Genomic DNA, 22,539 nt, shown 5'->3' with positions numbered 1-22,539 from the left:
GGCTGAAGTAGGATGAACTGCAGGCTGTGATTACATGGAGCAGAGAGGAGACAAATACACTAAATATGAACGTAGTAAAATATCTATTATATGAGCCACCATTTTTCCAGTGTCGGTATTAATTATGGGCATTTGGAAAAATGTTGTACATATTGACTTCAGTTTTTGTTTTTTGAGGTTGTCCTTCAATCTTAAGGTTGGTGGTTCAATCCCCTAACCCTAACCCTAACCCCTCCACAGTTGAAGTGCCCTTGGGCAAGACACTGAACCTGAAGTTGCTCCCAATGGCAGGCAGCACCGTGCATGGCAGCTCTGGTGTATGAATGTGTGTGTGTGAATGGGTGAATGAGAAAAAAGCGGTTTGAGTGCTGCAAAGGTAGAAAAGTGCTATATGAGTGCAGTCCATTTACCATTTAATTTGACGTTTGTTTTTTCCTCTTTTCTTTTATGGTTTATGGCATTTTAACTTTACTGCACCATAGACATTTTTGAGAGTTCTCTCTACTTCTAGCCATGGCTGTGCTGTTTCTATGAAAGGTGCAGGACTTTATTTTGCAGTGAAAGATGAGCCCGGAATGAGAAAAACAAAATTTAACAGGAGCAAAAAACACCTGCATAGGTTTTCAGAAGGCAAACTCATCTGTTGATTCATCATTTTGATAAAATGTTAGATTAAACCTATAACGACTTCCGAGTCCAAAGTGGAGTTTTCAAAAAATAACCAGCATTCACAGCTCTCCGAGTCACAACACTTAACATTAACATCACAAAAGGCCATAAAGCCTCCCGCGCTATCTGTCCACATCCACCCTAACGTGCCCAAAAGTGTAAACGAGCCCCATAAAGCTAACGGCTAACAGATCCAAAAGTCTACCTCGCTCAGAGGCTAAAGCAGATGCTACAGTTTGGATCCAGGTTTTCAGTGCAGCATCCTTCATCGCTTATAGGGATTTTTCTTTTCTTTATTCAACAGTTTATTAGGAATTAATGCTGGATGATGTTCAATAATAAATTCTACTGTTAATCAAAACTGCCCCAAGGCAACAATATCAGCTTCATGACTTGAGGTTTTTTTTTTGTTGGTATGAACGTATAAATGCAGCTACCAAAAACTAAATGGAGGCAATTGGATGATATTAAAAAACTGGGGCCCCCAGCTGGACTAAATGCTGGACATGGTGTCTATTGCTCCCCTCCTCTTGTCTTTCTACACTACCACTAAAAATAAAAAGGCAAAAATTACCACAAAATAATACTTTAAAATCCGGTTCTATATGGTCCTACTCGCCACACACGACACATACAAATGACAGCTGGAAGATGCCCAGAGTCATTATCTGTAGTCTCCATCCTCTGCCAATTCCATAAGCAATTTTTTCCCCCAACTTTCTAGACTCAGCGGCTAAATAAGACTGAGGGAAAACAGTGCAGAACTGAACAGAAGGCTAGTGTGCCAATTAGACAAGGCAGCAGGCTTGTTTCCTGTGCTGCAAGATAATGTGCTGGAGCTACTTTGAAGGCGCTGCTTCTTCTCTCGACAACCTGAGGAGAGGCCGCACACTGCACTTCCTGCCAGTTTCTTCCTCTCGGCAGTCATGACCCCATACCATTCAGTGTTTGAAGGAGCCGCACACTTGTACTCGGACAACAACACATTGCTTCCCTAACAACGCAGCGGCTCGACCTGCATCCATACAACAGGTGGCTGGTTTTCTTTTTTATTTTCGAGCAACCCCAACAATTGATCACTGTTGTGGGAACAGAAGTTGTCCCTCTCTCACTTTTGCTTTCGCAGTGCCTCCATCCTTTCCTCTGCCAACTTATCCAGACTGGCCTGTTACTAGGACAGCCCCGAGACAGCCTGCCCTGGCAGCTGCCAGATTCTCTGTGCCCGCATGTCTGCTGGCCCTTCTGAGATGCCAGCTGCATCAGAGACCAGCATCTCAACCAGGGAGATGGAGAGAAAAACCAAGAGAAGAGAAGAGAAGAGAAGAGAAGAGAAGAGAAGAGAAGAGAAGAGAAGAGAAGAGAAGAGAAGAGAAGAGATTTTTTTTTTACTGTCATCACAGAGCTGTGTAAAAATCACTTCTTCAACTTCATATCGTGCTAAAAGGGCTTGATAGGAAAGCAAGCGTGACCAAATATCCATTACATTTGGGCTGAATTTCAATCGAACTAGGGGCCAAGAGGTCTAAGTCAGTTTAATATCCTCGTCCCAGAGGTATTTTTAATCCGACCTCTGAAAATTCCCCTCGTCTTGGGTATGAAAAACATGAATTATTCATGACCAATATCAATATTTCAAGATATGGACTAATCTAATTGGATTAAAGACGTGTTTAATGAGGCCTTGCATGTCTAAGAGATGCATATTTTAAAACCTGACCATTTCACCCAGTGTTTAATCCTCACAGTGATTTGTTCATCTCGGCGCACTTCGTAGCAACTGAGGCTTAATGAGGGAGTGAAGCCTTTTGGCTTTTGATGTAAACACAACCAAATTCCAATGGGACAAAAGAAAACAAAAAAATAACCCTAAACATGTCAAAATTATGCTTCCTTACAAATTTTTCTCACTTAAAGTCACTGAGGATTTGCGTACATCTGACCGTATCTGCAATTTCAAAGAGGATTTCAAAACCTGTGATGGTAGACTCAGACAAGCTATTTCATAGGCAAGAGCTACATGGTGAAACCTTTTCTTCATTCAGTTGGTAAGCCAAAAGCATAAACAGCAGCGCCGCGTTTGCCATTAGAGTGATAAACATGGAGTCATTCATCTTTGCCAGCACAACAGCTCCTAATCACTGCAGTGTGGCAAAGCAACAGAGAGACGCACCCTAGCAACACTCTCACCTCCCTTCACTTTCACAGTACCACCTCCATCCATCTCATCACTTTCCCATTCTTTCCCACAGTCTCTGCTCGTCCCATTTGATTGCTCCTTTCCCAATAAAAACAAACCAACACCTTTGAATTTTAAATCTACAATTATGCGTTTGAAAGGCTGCGAGTTATGTCTCCTTTTTGGAAACACGGTTCCATATTTTATTCTGTGGAGGGCACAACTATTCCTTCTCCTCCTTAATGACTTGTTCAGAAGTCCAAGGAAAAGGCCACATGACGATGTTATAGGTAGATATACTGCAGATCGTTTCATTTCCAGAAGACCTGCAGTAAGTTGCTACAGTGGCTGTCTGAGATATTAAAAATGATGTAGCGAGACAACCTTTCAAACAGGCAGTTAGACAGACAGACAAATGAAAAAAAGATGGTTGGCAGACAGACAGACGAGCAGAATCCCAGATGGGCTGAGACGGAGAGGCAAGAGGGAAATAAAGGGAGTACATGTGGATGCAGACTCCAGGCCAGTCTTACCCTGAATCCAGAGGAACTTTTCTTTGCTTCAGCTTTCAGCCGTGTTAGCTTTAAGGCGGACTTTGTCTTTTTGTAGTCCTGCTTACCTAAAAAAAAAAAGAAAGACAATAATGCAATTAATAATGGAATTAAAATGCATCGAATGACAGAGAAATTGTTCATATTGAGGAACAAATTGTATTTATTGCTGAGCAGACACTCCACAAAGTTGCTGCGTCCAACCACGAAACAGACTCTCACTTGGCCCCAAAGCATCCCGCTTTTCATTTTTACACCTCAGGTTCTGTGAAGATTACGTAAATAAGATGTGCTTGGTGCTTGGAGGCAGATGCTGTTACCATTAGACTGGTTGTTTTTTCTACTTTTCCAGTCTTTAAATTAAGCAACTCCTGGCTGCAGCTTCCTATTTGGCTGATGCGAGAGCTGTATTGATCTTCTCATATAACTGTCTGCTTTAAAAAAAAAAAAAAAAAAGCAAATAAGCATTTTTGCTGAAAGTTTTTGCTGAAAACTTCAAAGTAAAACAGCAGTGTCGAGCTTAAAATGGGTGGTTCACAAAATAGAGGCAAGTGAGAAAAAAATAAGCTTGAAAATTTACCCACACGTCACAATCTGCAAAACGCAATAAATCTTTTTTTTTTTTTTTTCCTGGCCCGAGCTGCACACAGTTCACCTGTGCTTACTTGACTTCCCACGGGCTCAACTCTCAAGGGTGAGTCCTGTGGGCAAACCGGCCACCTGGCGAAGCGTGTGTGTGTGTGTGTGTGTGCTTTGCAAGAGGCAGAGCCGGCTGTCTTGGTCTAATTAGAAACAACACACTGCAGGAAAAGGAACTTTGCTAACAATAGGGTGGAAAGGCAACAGCTTGCTGAACAGTGTGTGCGTGTATGTGTGTGCGTTGTGGTGCTTCTATCTTTGTGAGAACCTACTCATATGCTCAGATTATGAAGATATAGTGGCAGGTCATTAAAGTGCTTATTTTAGAACTTTAGTTTCGAGGTCAAATCCAGGCGTGATTAAGGCAAGATTACTGTGAGAGTTGAGGTTAGGTACGATGAGTTAACACCGAAGCTAAGGACAGAGAAATCAATGGCCAAGGCCCTGGGGTCAGCTTCAAGGTTGTCTCAATCGGTGACGTGACATGCAGAGGACGCCTGGAGCTTCAACTCCCAGCCAATTAAGCCTCATTTACATTGGAAGAGGGATCAAGAGGAGTAGATGGAAAGAAATTGACCACATCCATCTGGAAAGGGTGTAAAAGAGAAAACGAGCAGGGAGGAAGTAAAGGGATGTATGTGTGATTCTGAACAACAAACAGACAGAATACCATCAGGAGAGATTTTGCTCTTCAAGAGACAGAAAATAGGAGATGGCCATTAGCCTGGTGTTAAGTATTTGCTCCATCTCGCAGTGCATTCTTTCTGTTTCAGCCATCTCACTTCCCCTGTTTCCTTTTTAAAAATCTCACATTCAGTTCCTATCGCTCTCTCTCTTCCTCCATCCCTCCCGGTTCTGAACTCCTCCTTCACCTCCCACTGACTCTGTGGAAGGCTAATAGAAATGGGGAGCATGTTGCCAGGAGCAGACAGCAAGCTAGTGGGAATTCATTAGGGGGGCCACTGGATGTCTCCTCCACTTGTCAGAAAGTAGAGAGGGGAAAATTTGATTGGAGGGCACCTCAGGTTGTCCACCATTCACACAAATGGTGCAAAGATTTTCAGACTGCAAATGGCTGGATGTGAGGAGACTACAGGGAGCGTCATCAAATACTAGAGAAAAAACGCAAGATATACAGAGAAGGGTGCAACAATTAAAAGAGGAACACACGTGAGGTAATTATCTTGTTTTGCATGTAACATACAGAGAATTTTGTGCTATGAACAGATATTTGTTCCTTGTGTTTTCTGTATGTCTTAAAAAACTTCAAGCAGAGAGCCTAGCATCTTTACGAGACAGACAAACTTTCAATAAATTTCCACGTAGCATTTAGGAATGAATAATCGTCAAGCTACAATTTGCATAATCTTGCCCCCTCACTGCCATTCAGAATGGGCAGCTGCCTCTCAGTCATCACATTTTGTTTGCTTTACAAAGCTGCTTCTGCTAACTCTAAAATGCCTCAACCATGAGCAAAGCAAATGTTCTGTCAATGGCTGCAAGACTGAACACAACAGTTTTCATGCACTGGCAGCATCTAAGGAACTAAAAACCCAGTGAATTACTTTTATTATTGATGGCAATGTTACCACAATAATGGCGAATTCTTGGGGTTAGCATGTTGTTCAGCTGATGTGACTAATATTACCATTATCTTGTCTTTTACATCCATTTGTTTGTTTGCTAACTTCTGTGCTCACATATACAGCATTTAAAATGCAGCTACAGTTTCTTATTTAGATATCTTTGTGTTGTCAGACAATAAGTTTGAAATTATGACTAAAACACAACATATTGAAACTGTATGATTATAAAGACATATCCAGAAGCTGAAGCTCTTTACTGCTTACTGCTTTTTCAGTGATGTCTGACAAACTCATCATTCACATGAATCAAGAGGCCAAGGCTGGGCTATGAACTCAGCAATATTTCCATTTAAAAATAATCGCTCAGAGATTCAGGCCACGTTTACACATAGCCGGAAACGGATCTACGTTTTCAAAACTGAAATTTTTCACTCCAGATCGTTTTCAGTAAAATCTTACACAAACCGGCATAAACACGTCATTAAGAGCTGCGATGAGCGTGTCAACCTATAGGGGGCAGTGTAATGAGAAGCATAACGCCATGCTAGCCAATCAAAATCTTGGAAAAAACACAACAACAAATGGCATGAATTACTTCCTGTTACTTCAACGATAATGGCGGAAGGGTCGTTTGTTTGGACCGACAGAGAAGTGGAGCTAGTCCTAAATGTGGTGTTAAAACAAGCACTGCTTGAACAGCATCCATTTCTATCACAGTAGCCAACATGGTCGCACACATATGACGCTGATGACACTTTTGTCGCACACTGTGAAACTCTGTCTCCTCCTGTCTACATGTAAAGACAGAGTTTTTCCAAATCTCCGCTTTGGCTGGAATTTTCAGATATGATTGTTTTCAGTGACTTGTAGCTTTGTTTACGTGTAGACCAAAGGACCAAACTCATTGAAATATCACCGTTTTTGCTACTGGTAAATGGGGCCTAAGCTAGAAGCAACGGAAAGATCTCACACACTCAACCATGTCTGTATTTTCTGAACTGTTTTGTTCTATATAGTCAATTACAGATGTAGAGAGTCCACTTCCTGCAGATACATCAGCAGATAAACTATTTGAAGCTACAGACACCAGAACGGCCCATTTAGAAAAGGGTTAAAACAAGAGGTTACATAGTCATAGTACAATGAACTATCTTTGCAGTATTCTGCTAAAAAAAAAAAAAAGGGGAGCCTTATTTGACTTTTGAACAACCTGGTCACTCCAGAAAGTGGCAAGTACCTTAGCTGGTGCACTAATCATTACTATATTAGCATTGGTCAGTCACAATAGCTGCCCAATTTGCTTCCATTTTCTCTCTAGAAGGCCGTTCACTGTCGTTTTATTCTCAGGATTGTCCATCATTCACTAAAAGGTTGCCTCGAGGGGAAAAAAAAAAAAGCTATGCAAGGTAGAAATCTTGTTAATTTTCAGTTAACAAGCTTGTTACCTTGGTTGCTATCGGAATAAAAAATTCACACAGTTTATTAAAAGATGCCTTTCCTCTATGAACTCCTATTTCAAAACAGTTTGCAAATCATTCCTCTAATGTAGAACAGTTTAATAGAGGTGATTAAATAAAGAGGAGCAGAACAAAACAGCTAATATGAAGCACATATTTACTTCTCCTCCTTTGAGCAAATCCACAGGTTACAGAAATTCTACTGAAATGATTGATGTCGTGATTTCACATGCCTGAGTGTACGAGCCTTTGTGCTTTTGAATATGACAAAGATCAACACTTATTTACAATATTGTTTTTTTCACATCTCTGAAATTCCTAATCAACATACATACAAAAACAAACATGCAAACTCGGTAAACCCAATTAAAAATTGAAGAAAATCCGTGATCTCTACTTCCCATCCTTTTCTGTACCCAATTAAGGATAAAAAAAGACCTTGGATTTAAAGTTAAAGCCCACCACAGAACAGATAATACTTTCTGTTTTACTACTTGTTTACTTGTTTATCCTTTATTGATCCCAACAGGTAAATTTGTTCTTTAGATTTAACCCGCCCTAAGTAATGAGAGCATTGAGCAGTCACTGCTGGGGTCCAACTCCAGCTCTAAGTGGGCGCCTTGGTTAAGGGCACTTGGCATGTGTTTGATGGTTGGAGAAACCCCAGCTCTTGGAGGAAACTTGGGGAGAAAATGCAGACTCCACAATGGAGAACCCCTCAATCCGACTCTGGTTTGCACTTTTTCTACGACAGTGAGCTCCTTCTTGTGCTCTTGAGGGTAGTTTCGCTGCATCAAAATACCCAAGAATCCTCAAAAGTCTTCAGAATTCCAGCAAGACGGGGCTTAAATTTCACAGGCTGACATATTTCTTTTTTCAGAATTTCAAATATCTCCCATAAACTCCTTCCAAAACGTCCACCTGTATTGTTTTGTTTATCACTCGCGGGGAGAAACTCGTCGACATGGAGAAATTACGTTAACATGGAAAAAATTCATCACAACCCAACGTAGCCATAACCATCTGGTAGGAATCAGCGCTAACTGGAGCTACATCACAACAATTCCACCAAGTAAGAGTACGAATATTTGATATAAAGTGTACATGCCAGAGGATTACATCAGGCTGCGGAAGGTATTGTAGTGTTATTGTGTACTTCACATGACTTCACGTTGGCCTTTCTTTTCGTTTGTTTGTGTGGATCTGGAGACTGCGCGCACACACACACACACACACACACACACAAAAACACACACACTTGGCCCTGATGATATTGCATTGGGCTTATGAGCACTGCTATTTGTCATTGCTGCTCCCCCTGCTGCACCAGCGCTGTAGACACTTTCTGTCACCAATTATCTACCTACGTTGGGCTACACGCCGTCCCTCCCCGCTTCTGCCTGCCACGCTGAAAAGGCATCACTGTCCTCCTGTACAGCAACAACAATGCCACGTCTCAGAGGAGCATTAACCCTTGTAAGGCGGCCTAGAGTGCCTGCTGGGAGGTTTCCCTGAGTGTGCCTTTCATTGAAGTCATCACTGATTTCATGTCAAGAGGAAAAGACGAAAGTGAAAGTGGCCTTCCCCCTCCCCACACACACAACACTTAGAGAGCATTCCATTAGATGGAATGTTCACAGGGGCTTCGTGGATTTGTCTTGCTTGTTTGTCAGTGCGTTTGCCTATAAATGGTGTCTGATGAAGACGAGAAATGAGTTTTTACCTTGAGCCATTATTCTACTTAGCATAATGAGACAGATAGGGGGTATTAGCTAAAATTAGTTGCATGTGATTGAGCACTCAAGGTAAGGAGGGGGGAAAAGGTATGTGATTTGTGTGTCACACAAATTGGCCATTAAATTGAAGATAGCAGACATAAGACATCCAAGAATATCACAGTAAACTTCCATAGTTAAAATGAAAAAAGACAAAAAAACAAACAGTCCCTGTGACACATCGTGGGGTACAAGAGATCAATAGATATTTGTTTTTGCATTGAACAAAAATGTCACTTTTTTTTTTTTTAAACTAAAGATGATAATATCATCTTAACAGCTGGAGTAAAAGCTCAATCTCTGAAAAATGTTCATGCATTTTAGAATCTTTTTGCGCCTCTTTTGCTTTAATGACAGCAAGCACTCAAGTTGCATGGACTCCACGAGCCCGTGCAAAACCCGCTACACCATGTTATATGGGGTAATGGTGGGGTTAAGTGAGGTCAACCCACGACGTCTTTGGTCATCACACGGTTCTTGCAAAGCTTTGAGGTGTGTTTGGGCTCATTATCCCGCTGCAGTATAAGTCCTTTTCCACAACGATGCAAACTAGAGGGTGAAGCATGTGTCTGAAGAACGAAGGGCTACTTTTTTTAAGTCATGAGTAGCTCAAACACTCTTTAGAGAAAATATTCCCATGATGTTTCATTGAGGGTTTGTACAGAGCGCTATAATTCTCTCTTCTGCTCAACTCCTTAGATACAACCTTCTGTTGCTGCCAGAGAAATCAACCTTGGATTCATCAAGAAATTAGACTTTTCTTCAGTCATCTGCTGGGAAATTTTGTCTTAGACTTGGACCCTTTTTTTTTAATGTCTTGTTTCCCACCATCACTGTGCTGCTTCATATAAGATTTGTGGTGGAAACCTGACACATTGCAACATTTATAACAGGTGATCAATAGCTGGAATTAGATCACTTGAGCAAGTCTGTCATAAGTAGATCATAACTACTTGAGTTTGAGCTAAAAGCATGTTTTAGTAGACGGGACAGAACTCAAGGAAATCACACCACAAATCTGATGCAGTTTCAGAATGTTGCCTCTTAAATTTCAGAGGTTCCTGTGTTTTTTAAATGTTTCTAAATCCTCAGAAATAAAAAAAAATGCTGTACATGAACACTCATATTGTTTACCATCTTGACTAATATTTAACAATTCAATGCATTCTTGTTAGAATGACTACATGACAAGAAAGATAAAGGGTGAAAGAGAACATTGCCGGGTGACACGCTTCAATCATGTTAATATAAAAGAACATATAGGAGATCGATAACATAAGGTAAACTGACAAACGCTTCAGGAGGAAGGGGCAGATGATGGAGGACAGAGTCAACAGTACACCTGTTAGATAAACCAGTTTTCCCGGTAACTATTGAATTTTTCTTTCACGCCTTTTGGTCAGATTGGATTAAATGCTGGCAACCCCAAGATAACATTTAGTTGCCCTTGTGAGCTATTTTCTTAAAGCGCATTAATGTATTTTACTGTGCAGAGATTTAAATATTCCTTTACACAATGTTAAAATTCTGATGGGTTTGACAGGCAGGAAACAAGCTGCGACAGCGTCATGGTACAACTGTCACCTGCCTCATGGCAAGTCATGATTCCAGGCCAGAACAAAGCCATTGTGATATATTGTAAATTACCTCATGTTGCAAAATAGTACAGTTCAGTTTTCTACATTTCAGTCATGCATCAAGTAGTAATAAAAAAAAAGACACTTGAATGGATCACAAGAAAATGAAAGCGCTGACCCACTAGCGTGATGTTTCAGAGTCACACTATGGCACCACTTTACCAAGTTCCTGCCTTCTCGTTTTCATCTATCGCTGTAGATGTAATTATATGTCAAATATGTGGAATGTCTGCTGCAGTAATACAACAACAAGCTGCGTTACCAAGCCAATGTACCACACACTTCAAAAACAGCTCAGTTAGTCAAAAGCTAAGTCTGCACAGAAGGTATCGAGTGAGCAGCACATTAGCAGAACAGCAGCAGCTCTGTCTCTACGCAGAAGGCATAAGGCAGGAAATAGACTTGAAGCATACAAATGTGCTTCAGAGCCCGTATATAGCATCGACATAGATAGCTGTATTGAATATGCTACAGCTATCTATGCAGGTGCTACGTATGTGTTCTCAAGCACATACACAGAAGCTACATTGATTGAAATAGCAGCGTATATATCATCAGGCATGCATGATCGCCAAACAACTTTCTGCAATGCTGTAGCCACACAGCAACACATGCAGCAAATTGTAAATTATTCTCCTCTGTGTGAAATGTGAACATGCACCCATTTATTTTCTGATTGGAAATCGGTGAAACGGTGCAACCTTGTCTTCTATAGGTCAACCTCTTTGTGCCGTCTTGAAAAACGTAATAGTTACGGGTTCTGAAAGGTGCAAACAATACAGTAATTACCCTAAAGTCACTTATCTATTCATTAGATTAAATGGTGCCCCGTTTCAAAAATGTCAGAAAAGACTGGTGGATGCAGATGAGTGATCTCAAGCCAGGATTGCTCTAAAGAAAGAATCAACTAAGCATGTAAAGTGATGCATGTTTTAAATTAAACCAAACACAGATGCCACCAATTACCCCACCACGACTGTAATGTCTAGGAAAGCTGCTGCACACAACAGGAGTCCCACTTGGACGCCCTGATCAAATATGAATCCACATTTCATTGACCGTCAATGCTACAAATATAGTGTACGCCAACACAGGTTGATGAAACAACGTTAAATCAGAACGGTAACATAGAAGCAAAACAAACTGGAAAAACCAAGTAACTCCTTAACAACTGTGCTGCACAAGGACCGGTCACGTCTTTATTAGCTAAAGTCGCTGTCAGTTCACAAAGCTACCAATACCTAGTGGTGGAGCGCTTGTAGAATGAATGAATTTGCTGCAAAATATCAGTAAAAACTGAACATGTTGTCATTTTGTGACACATATTGTGATACAAAACAATGCAGCAGTTTTCATCAGATGATATAAATGTATCTGGTTGGAAAATAGTTTTGGACTGATTGGAGAGATTTTGTAGAAGAGCGCATCTACAGTGCAAACAATAAAATAACTTTAAAAAAAATACTGAATTGGATGCAATTGAGATCTAGCAGTACAGAACTTTATGGTTCTGATTTAAATGGTCAAACAAATTAGTCATGTTGGGTCATGTAGCAGTGCTAGACAGAGCACCTGTTTTTGGTCAACTTTTTAGTCATCCCTTCTGTAGCTGAAATATTTCCACACAACTGACATTGCGTGTCGTTTTTAATGTTTCTCTCCTGTCTCTCGCTAATTTTGCTGTAAACATGTGGAGCCTGCATGTGAACAAACTCTGTATCCAAGAGTACATTATGTTCTATCAGACAGCCTTCTCTTTTACATTAGTCTTAAAAAAATGAGAACAGTGGAAGTTTTTGTATCGAGCAGCAAAAAAAGTTGTAGTACGAACTAATGCACACGTGCACATTGCAGTGTCAATATTGAAACAATACACTACACAACCCTAGTTTGGATGGGCGAACCTGGATCTGCAGCTCTGTAAGCGTTGCAGTGCGTCTGAATCAAAATAGATTCTCTCTCTTCAACTGAGCACCAGCTCCAGCATGCCTCCCTGTCAGCACACTGTCTCCATCTGAGCCCAGACCCATGACCTTGTATAACTCCACTCCTCTGCATCCCAGCACCTCTACAACTTTCTCAAAATATGCACTTCGGCACGTCGTAATTGCCCAGGAAAGAAGTCTCAATCTCGCCCTTGTTTTCAATCTTGGCATACACAATTAATTTATTTTCCTCTGTAATACTGACAGTCTCATCAATAATGATTCCAATGAATTCACTGCCCTTCAGATTTTCATCAAGCTGCCTCATAATAACACCCCCCCCCCCCACCCCCCAGTGCCTTCTCCGTATCACACAAGGATTCGTTATGCTTGTGGATGCCATCATCTGTTTCAAAATCAGGAGAACGTTCTGCCTTCAGTAAATCAATCATTCCTCTGAGCTGATGACCTGAAATGTCATTTTTGGCTGCGTGAAACAACTTGTAATTGGGAGTGCAGTTTCTGGCTGGTCTGTTCTTTGGCCCTGTCGATATGACTTTTCACATGCAGTTGTTGTTGTGCAGAGAAAAATGTGATCTTGGCACCGGCTGTGCTCTGTCAGGGCTGATATTCTCGTATTGGGTGACCCTCTTGTTGAGCTATTTTTCCTCCCTGAGCTAACACAGAAGGAGCAAGACACTTTATCCACTCCATCGATAGTTTCGCGTTTATGCCATGTGAATTTTTCTTCTGCCACTTGGGTTTTAAGTGGGATCTTGCTGTTTTTGCTGCTGGACCCTCCTCACCAGGTATAGAATCAGAGTTATCGGTAGATTTACTGCTCGCTTTAAAGAAAACTTTTCAAGGTTGGATTGTTTTGCCAGACTTACAGTGTGCTATGAACAGGTTAAGGCAGCATTATCAATAGTAGAAAACAGACATGTTGACTTGCGAGTTATTAATTTCTCAGGCAAAAACCCTTGTAAACTATTTTCATGACGGCAACATGGCAACAAACAGGTACATGAGCGTGCAAAGCAAAGTACTAACTGAGGAATGTGTGCGTGTGTTTGTGTCTACGGGGACTAACAATACTACATATGCACCACATGCAGAGTGATGGGGTGATTTGGACAGACAGCCCACCGTCCAGTACTCTCTGAGTGCCCTGGGACAATTCTGGAAACACACTGACAGCGTGTCTGACAGTTTCTCATGCTTTGCTTTGCTTCTGTGTCTATGCGGCATGGCAGCCAAATAGTCAGTGACCACATGGTGCGGATCGCTGGCATCTGCCAGAATGAAGGGTGGTAGAACTGGAGGACTGATGCCAGACACATGGGAAATATTTATTCCTTGTTCTGTCAGTGGAGGAGAAGGGCGGTGAAATTTTGCAATCTGTGTGAGATTTAAAGTTAAAAAAAAAAAGCGCATGACTGACGATTGTGCATGATATAACGACGAGAGGAAAACACATATACCTTGGTGATGCAGTGTAGTTTGTCTACAGACGGGGGTGAAATATTTAACCCACAGGAAGTGCAATTTTGCAGGTGTGATCTCTTCCAGTGTGAAATTACACCACCTAAAGCTAATAATTCCCAACTTGCAATTTCCTCTAGTTTCGAGCAGGCAGCAGCAATCCAATTGCTTGAACGGAGTGAACAGTCATACTTCTATGTAAGACCACTATAGCTTTACCTATCCAGTGGGCAGTCAATTATAACAGGCCTAATAATGGTATTTAAAAAGAGAGAGTCAAACAGTAGCCCTTTGATGGCCATCTGACATGACAAAAGCACTCCAGCAGAGATGATGGTACAGCTCAACAACCAGCCTGGACTACTGCTGATGTGCCATGAAAAAGCCACCTATTACGACTTCAAATTACCATGTGTGGCCTATTCCAGCTCTCAGAAGACCAAGCCCCATGCTTTCCTTGAAGACTTCGTTTTTCTCCACCTTTCCCCCCTCTCCACCCCACTCTCTGTTTTCCACCTTTGCTGTTAAACAGTGGTTCACTGAAATTGCCTGATGGCCATTCTCTTGAAAAAGAAGGAAAAAATGGTCAAAATTGAGGGGTTGGAGTGAGGCGGCGGTAGAGATGGGACCAGCGAAATCTATGACAGGTGTGTTACATATTTCTCAATTGATAAGATGTGCTGAAAAAATAAAAACTGGGGGGATTTTCTGCACTCCTGCTAGGAGATGTGATAGTGGGAGATGAGCTTGTTATGTTGCTGTGTGAACCTCGTTTGTTGAACCTGGCGGGTTTTACATAATGGCAGATGGTTAAGAGATATCTACAGGCTAAATAATCCTATTCTTCTCTTGCAGTATGAAAACAAATGCAACAGTCACCCCCCTCCTTTATAGCCTGGTAGAGTAAAAATAACAGGAACGTTTCCTAACAGGCTATGACATGCCTGAGATTGTCAAATATTGCTGTCAGACACACAATGAAATAACATGAATAGAAAAAAAGGCAATTCAGAAAAAAATTGCTATAAGAGAAAAATGGCAAAAATGCAAACATGGATCAATAAAAAAACATTTAGCCTTAGAGACCATTGGACTACCGTGAATCCTGTTAACATCGAAGGAACACCAGGAAATATAAAACCTGAAATAATATGAGGATGTGAATCACCAGGGACCAACAAACAATCATCCTCTGGGAGGAAGGAGTCCAGAGCAATGCTATAGCTGACACAGTACACAGTAAAGACATCTAGAGAATGCCTGGCCATGGGAGAACTTTATTTCTTGCCTTCTAATGGCGCTACAGTTCACATTAATACATGTTCTGGTTGTGAACTGCATGACAGAAAGGGGCATGTATGATTTACCAGTTCTGCTACGAAACAAATTGAACATTCTTTGGTGTTTTACACAAGATGTTAATAGAAAGAAGCCTTTTCTGGTCAATAAAATAACTTCAGGGCTTCCAAATCCATCTTGTGAGGGTTATTTACATGCAGGGACAAATCATGTATAGAAGCCAGCAGGATTTCATAATCTTTCTGATTAACACCCTAACATTCACGTCTTGTTCACTAAAAGAGGCCTTCAAAGCATTTTGTTTATTGGACTCTTGCAGTGACAACAGTGTGCAAATTCATCGAAAATGTGCCCCAATATGTGGCACAAGATATAAGAGATGACTGTGTTGCTGTGTGTAAACACTTATTATAAAGTTAGGAGCCACTGCTTCTGCTGTTGAAATAGTTGCTGTGTTACTGGCATTTAAAAATGGTTTACACCCTTTTTCTTATGTCTTAAGTCTGAATGTTCTCAGACATTTTGTTCTTCAGACTTTCAAGAAATTGGAATATAAAGAATTCTTTCTTGATTTCTCACGATTAGGGGATGTGTAGATGTACATAAGTCCAAGACTAGGGCTGGCCATTGGAAACTGGTTTCAATTTGGAATCTGAATTGGAGAAGTTCTGATTCTGAACGAACCACTAAGAAAAATAAATTTTGATTCCAGTTATCTGTTCCTAAGCACATTGTACCACTTTATGAACGGTGCACTGCAAACACCTACTATGTATGTATTGCTATCAACCTTCATAATTAGTCATGCGGGTTGAATGCCTGCATGTCTTTCTGTCTCCTAATGCATTTGTCTCAATGAATCATGAGTTTAACATTATTATTTTATCCTACTTGGCTGTTGCTGAGCAAAGCAACTCTGCTACCCTTACAGCAGCACTTTACAGTGACTACAGCAACATGTTGGTACCTCTCACTTCCCACAACACACCCACTGGTCTACTTTGCCACTTTGCTCTACTTCTGTTGTAATAAAGCGGATGTGCAGTCAGGCTGTGGCTGTGCTAACCGCACTCGTTATAAAACATAGTACTTAATATATTTTATGTAATTATTAAGTGTTTGTTTACCTTGACAGACAGAGGCAGGCAAGTAAGTACCAGGACTACACTACACAAGCCCTGCATTGAAAATGTCACTTAAAGTGAAAGTATGCGAGTATAACAAAGAAAAGTCACTTTGGCAAGAACAGTGAAAGTACTCAATGTAGAAAAATGTCTCAGATCACTGTTTAATAATATAGTATGTTAAACCTTTAGATCATTATTACTTATGCAATAATGTTAAAGTGAGACTTTACTGCTATAGCAACTCTAACCGCCTGCCCCTCAAAGGTCTGAAATCGGTAATCGTTAAAAACCAGAATCAATAAGCAGAATATGAATCAAAATTGTTAAAATACAAGACCCAACCCTATCCAAAATAAAATGGCTAGCTGTGCAACTTTAATCTTCTGAATTAGGTCACCCTTCAGCTCATCCTTTATACTGTAGCTGTAAATGTTGCACCTTTGCCAGGAACTTGCACATTGTGCAGGTTCCTGATGATGGTACAGATCAAGACCAAGATCAGGAGCTTTACTCCATTTCTCCACTACCTGAAAAAAACATCCGCCTTGTATCAGGAAGTGGAAACCTTTGATTGTCTAACAAGACTACTGAGTCACATTTAATGTCAACAATATAACTCCTGGGATTTGAAATAAAACCTTTAAGCCCAAAAGGCCAACAGAGCTTCTCTTTGTATTTGCATCATTATCCAGCCTGGCCATTGGCAACCTTTTGATTCTGCTCCGCAAGAGGAAAACAAAAACAAAAAAAGACATGATATGAGCTGTGATCTTCAAGCAGCCATGGCTGGCACGCTAAAGGCGACCAAACTTTTGATTGATTTCAACCATATTGCTTTAGTTAGGCCTTTGTGATGTAAGAGGAAAGATGGGGGAAACCAAATACTAAAGGATTGGAGTGGCATTAAAGTTTGACAAAACAGCTTCTGACGTGATATCAAAGAGGCAGTTCTCTAAGCGTGGTATTCACTGTCTGTCACCTGAGATGCTTCTTGTTCATCTCTCAGTGTAATTGCTTCCACAGGTTGTATAGTGGCTCTAATCCAGTGAATCTGGTTTAAGTTTCTTTTCAATCCAACGCAAACCACAAAGGATTCCAGGACTGTGCAGAAAAGACGAGACTTATTCCTGCATAGCCAACGCTGACAAAGGTTTTAAAGACTGTTACGCAGTTTGGGATAAATGTGAAACTAACTACCCTCAAAAACCTCCCGGCACCATAGTATTATATGTGATTTATTATGTATGATTTTTTCTATGAGGGGGCATTGATTACTGCATTGTGGTAAGATTGCCCACATCAAGCGTTGAGTTATGATTTTTTGGTTGAAATGGAGTTACACAACAAACAGAAGATCAATCTCAGCTGTCAACAAAACATCAGGAACTCATTTACAGAACTTATTGTTTTAATTGTCAGTTAATATATTGATTATCCTTTTGATTAAACTATCAGTCATCTGGTATGGCACATTAATGGCAAATGCCCAGAGACTTTCTTTTATGGTACGAAACAAAGAGAAGCAGTCATTTCTTTAAATCTGTCCCCAACCAGTGTCAACACATCAAATCAGCAGACATAAACTAATCTGTTATTTGATTTACTATCGCTCGACAAAAGTGATGCGTCAGGATGACAGAAGACTCACCAATCTGCTTTCTGTACTGATCGACTGGTAATTTGGTCGCGCTGGCGTCTTTCTTCCCCATTCTCCTTCCTCAGCCTGACAGGAGATGAGAAGAAAAACAACCATCCAAGTGAGAGGATTTTCACTGCCGGGTCTCCATGTTACACCTGATCATTTAGCTCAATCAAATACAGATATACAGTAGCTCCATTCCTGTTACCGTAGCCTGAGATAACTTGTGAAACCTGCAGGAAGGAAGGATCCAAGTTAATACACAATCATACATATAGAGAAGAGTAGTCAGTTTTGATCAGGCAGATGGTTTATCTCGCGCATACATCTGCTAGACATAATTAAATTAATTCTCACCACCTTCCATTTGTGTTACATTCTCAGTATGTGCGCTTCCTATCCATCTCATTTAGTCTAACACCATTTCCCTTCACACCATGAGTTCTCTTTGATTACCCTGACAGCTCGGAAGTAAGATATAAAGAGAAAGAAAGAGCTAGGAATGATATAAATAGTATCCTTAGGGTTCACGCGTAGCTGCGCAGGCACACTTCTGTTACAGAATAAATACCCATCTATAGGGGCAGCGCATTTGTGTCGAAGCACGTATAGATGTACGGCCACTATAATAATTACACCAGTGCAAGATTTATTTATTTTTTCCTTTACAAAGTGCTTAAACTTAGTGTGTTTGTTTCTTGCATCCATCCAGCACACTTGTTTTCTCCAGTGAACTCTCTGCTCTAAATTCCAGACAGGCTCGCTCACAACACACTGCATCAATCAATACTGTAGCCCTTTGTTTAAAATAGTGGGAAAAGTAAGTATGAGTCAAGGGGCATAACTGTGGTTTCTCATGATACCGGTGTGTTCTCTGGCTAAAAGGTTGTTTTTTTCTTCGAAGGATTAAAATAAAATAAAAAATGCACCCATCTGTATGCTTCGACGAATAATCCTCCATATCTACCACGCCCTGCTTGTCTAATGATAATTGATTATCACCAAAGAGACAATGTTTAAGTCTGACAAAAAGAAAAATGTGTATGCAGGTGCGCACACGTGGAGAATAGAGAGGTGAATAGGAAAAAAATATATATTTATGTGCATCCAAGAAGAACAAGAGTGGTGGAGAGTGTGGAGGTGCAGCTGGGGAATAGAGGAGGGAGACTGAATTAGCATGTTCAAGGAGCGTGGCCGGCTGCCTGCGCTGACTGATACTTTCTCATGGGAGACTGCTGCTGTCTTGAGATAGCGGAGTTTTTACCGTACACTAAAAACACTGTTTTCAGCTACATTTCAGACACTGTTAGCGCCGCCAGAGAAGGAGGATGTATGCGCAGCTATTGTTCTTCAGAAGCTGAAAACCAGAGTCAGCAAATTAAAGGAAGCGAGAGAAAGACAAAAGGAAGCGAGAAAATTATCCAAATGAAATGTTTACAGTTGAACACGAGAGGCTCTCACAGCTGCTGGCTATGTCGTACCGTGCCTTAATATTATAGCATTATACCTAAAAATGCCAAAACAACACAATAAAAGCCTTTATCATCACATGGAGTTCGTTTACTCTTACATGTCATAGTACCCAGCATATAACCACTGTGCAATATCATTAACACATTAAATCATTCAAGATTCTATCACCAATCTGACCATTTTATCTTATGAACAATTAAAAATAAACACTTTGGAGAGACTATATTGAAAATACAGGCCCTAAAGTATAAACTCAATGCAACAAAATTCGTTAAACCCATGATCACTGACACATAAGCTGGAAAACCTGTGATCGCTGAAACAAAACTGAGGACACTTGTGATTTCCGTGGTTATAAAATACACTGGAAACAGAACCGTGTCAATTCTGGGCCTATGGACGGTGTTTATCTGCATGTCAGAAGAATCTACAAGGAAAAGAATTGCCATCAAAACTGATAGATGAATATTAATCAGGCTCTGAAAATCCAGCAAAACACAGTTACAGGAATAATCAGAGGGTTTAGAACCAGACGTAGTGCCAGTAATTAGAGCCACAGTGGCTGTCCTCCCTAAATGATGACACAGACAGGGCTGTCTGCTTGATCCCAGTCTTAAACGATCTTGAAAAATGTACATTCAAGTGCCTTCGATCGGTAGAGTGGTTGTCAATGGTATTTTGGATTTTTATTTATTTTTTAATTTATTTTTTGGAAAAGGGTGTTTAGTTCATTTTACATTAAGAGTGAATTGTCCTCTTTCAGTTAAGTGTATTAACCTACTGAATCCAAAAGCTGCTGGCTGGTTTAAAATAAAAATAAAATTTAAAAAATCCAAAATGGCTGCACTTATCAGAGCTAGAAACTGTCGAATCAGTAAGAATCACAGGGTTTTCAATTCTTCAAAAGTCTTTGAAGTAATTAAAAAAGTGCAGTTCAGTCATAAAATGAACTAAACCTAAGCTTAAAATTTTTATATTATTTTTTTAATTTACTTTATCTGACATGCCAAAATCGCCTAAAATAAACCACTTGTACAAACCATCCATCCATCCATCATCTATACACTGCTTAATCCTCACTAGGGTCATGGGGGGATGGAGTCTATCCCAGCTGGGTGAAGGCAGGGGACACCTGGACAGGTAACCAGTCTATCACAGGGCTAGACTTAGAGACAGACAACCAAGCACACTCACATTCACACCTATGGACAATTTAGAATCACCAATTAACCTCAACATGTTTTTGGGCTGTGGGAGGAAGCCGGAGAACCCGGAGAGAACCCACGCTGCACGGGGAGAACATGCAAACTCCACGCAGAGAGATCCCGGGTGTCCTCACCGGGACGCGAACCGGTGACCTTCTAGCTGTGAGGCAACAGTGCTAACCACTGCGGCACCTTGCAGCCCTTGTACATACCAGTTTCTACAAAAATGTATTCTGCACAAACAAAAAGCTACCAGTGACTCAGCTGCAAACTACACATATGAATATAATACAGGGACAATGAGGCTTAACTGCAGGCTGTTTACACAGAGCAGATAGGGGACAAGCACGGAAAGAAATTAAAAATGTAAGTAGTAAAATATCTATACTATGTAGAGCCACAATTTCTTTTCTCGTACTGCTAGCACCTGTGGTTACTTGGATAATGATGTACATAGGGATTCCATGTTTTTTTGTTTGTTTTTTTTAAAATATCAAATTACTTATTTTCTTATTTAGGATTCATGGAATCATCACTTTATTATACTGCACAGAAGACAATTTTAAACTCTCTCTACTTCTTGTCATGATTGTGCTGTTTCTATAAAGATTTAGGACTTTATATTGCAGAGTCCAGAAAGGGAAAAATGTGACAAAAAAACAAACAAACAACAACAACAAAAAAAAACACCCAGTTTCAGTCAAAGAAATCCTCAAAGTCTCTAAAGGAATGCTCAAATGAAGTGCACTGAAAGACCAGAACCCAAATCTACAGTACACAGTTTGCAGAGGACCAAACTAGAAAGCATTCAGGCAAAAATAAAGACTGGACCATTCAGTAAGTGCACATTTCTATGGATGAGTTTGTAGTATGTGCAATTAAACTTCTTAAAAATCTGAATGTTCTTGTGTGTTGACACTGTTTGGCACAAATTCATCTTTCTGGATAAAAAACTGTGACCAACAGTTGTTTTCTACCATGTGTGAGAGGCATTTATACAGAACACAACATGTGAAACCAGAAATTTCAGTGATTTCTACCACAGGTACAACAAAAAACAGTACTTTTGCTCAGGTAGGGTTTAATCTAGAGCAGGCGTTCGGTTTTAGCCAAGTGGATCTAATAAAACAGGAATTAAGATGCAACTTGCCCAACATGCTGTATATGTGGGAACATTTAGTTCAGTATTGTGACCTGCTCAACCTCCCTATAAAGGGACTAGACAGGTCATGTTATTGAAAGTCAACCGTGCATGCAGTTTCTCATACCTGTGCAGTTTCACTTTTTTCTCTCTGTGCAGCACGGAGAAGAAAATACTCTCGCAGTAACCTAAATCTGCAGAGCTCGTATGTTAGTTTTAGAGCCAATGTGCATATTATAAAGCTCTCAGAAACGTAAAAACACCCCCGTGGAGGTGTAATTACCTGCAGGCAGCTTCCATTCATTGTATTCACGGAGATACTCACACTGTTTTTGTTTTTCGAAAGAAAGTGTCGCTCAGTAGAAGTATTTCTGCATTACGAAACGTCTGGCTGCTGTATGTGGACACGCAGGACGACGGAGTTCACCGTTATTTGGTACTTTGGTCCAAATTTCTCCAGAATGCCAACACACCACTTCTTCCACGGACAGTTCCTGGTTTACACGGCGACGTCAATGACGGACAGCCTTTTTTAGTCCAATCAGAAACGGGCTTTCTTCGAGTTGACCAATAGCAGGAAAGGAGGGTGGGACGATTAGACAAAAATATTGGAGGGACATGTGACGAGCTGATAGTCGGACACTCCCACCTAGATAATAATAATAATAATAATAAGAAGAAGAAGAAGAAGAAGAAGAAGAAGAATACAAGAAGAAGAAGAGTTTTATAACTTAATTATTTCAAGAAGAAGAAGAAGC

At 40.5% G+C, this 22,539-nt stretch overlaps 1 protein-coding gene across 1 annotated transcript in view; it reads right to left on the bottom strand.

Annotated features, from left to right (window-relative positions):
* triqk (triple QxxK/R motif containing) overlaps positions 1-22,282 on the bottom strand; it is a 32,668-nt gene extending 10,386 nt beyond the window's left edge. The window contains exons 1-3 of the mRNA XM_008306775.1: positions 22,107-22,282; positions 17,972-18,046; positions 3,379-3,464 (exon numbers count right to left, since the gene is read on the bottom strand). Coding sequence (XP_008304997.1) covers positions 3,379-3,464; positions 17,972-18,032 — 147 coding nt within the window. The 5' untranslated portion in view covers positions 18,033-18,046; positions 22,107-22,282. The remainder of the gene's footprint in view (positions 1-3,378; positions 3,465-17,971; positions 18,047-22,106) is intronic.
* Positions 22,283-22,539: the final 257 nt, after the last annotated feature.

This window comes from Stegastes partitus, unplaced genomic scaffold, assembly GCF_000690725.1.
Source record: "Stegastes partitus isolate 25-593 unplaced genomic scaffold, Stegastes_partitus-1.0.2 Scaffold46, whole genome shotgun sequence".
In the NCBI taxonomy this organism is placed as follows: domain Eukaryota; kingdom Metazoa; phylum Chordata; class Actinopteri; family Pomacentridae; genus Stegastes; species Stegastes partitus.
Note: the sequence above shows the minus strand (reverse complement) of the source record. Positions and strands in the feature narration are given on the sequence as shown.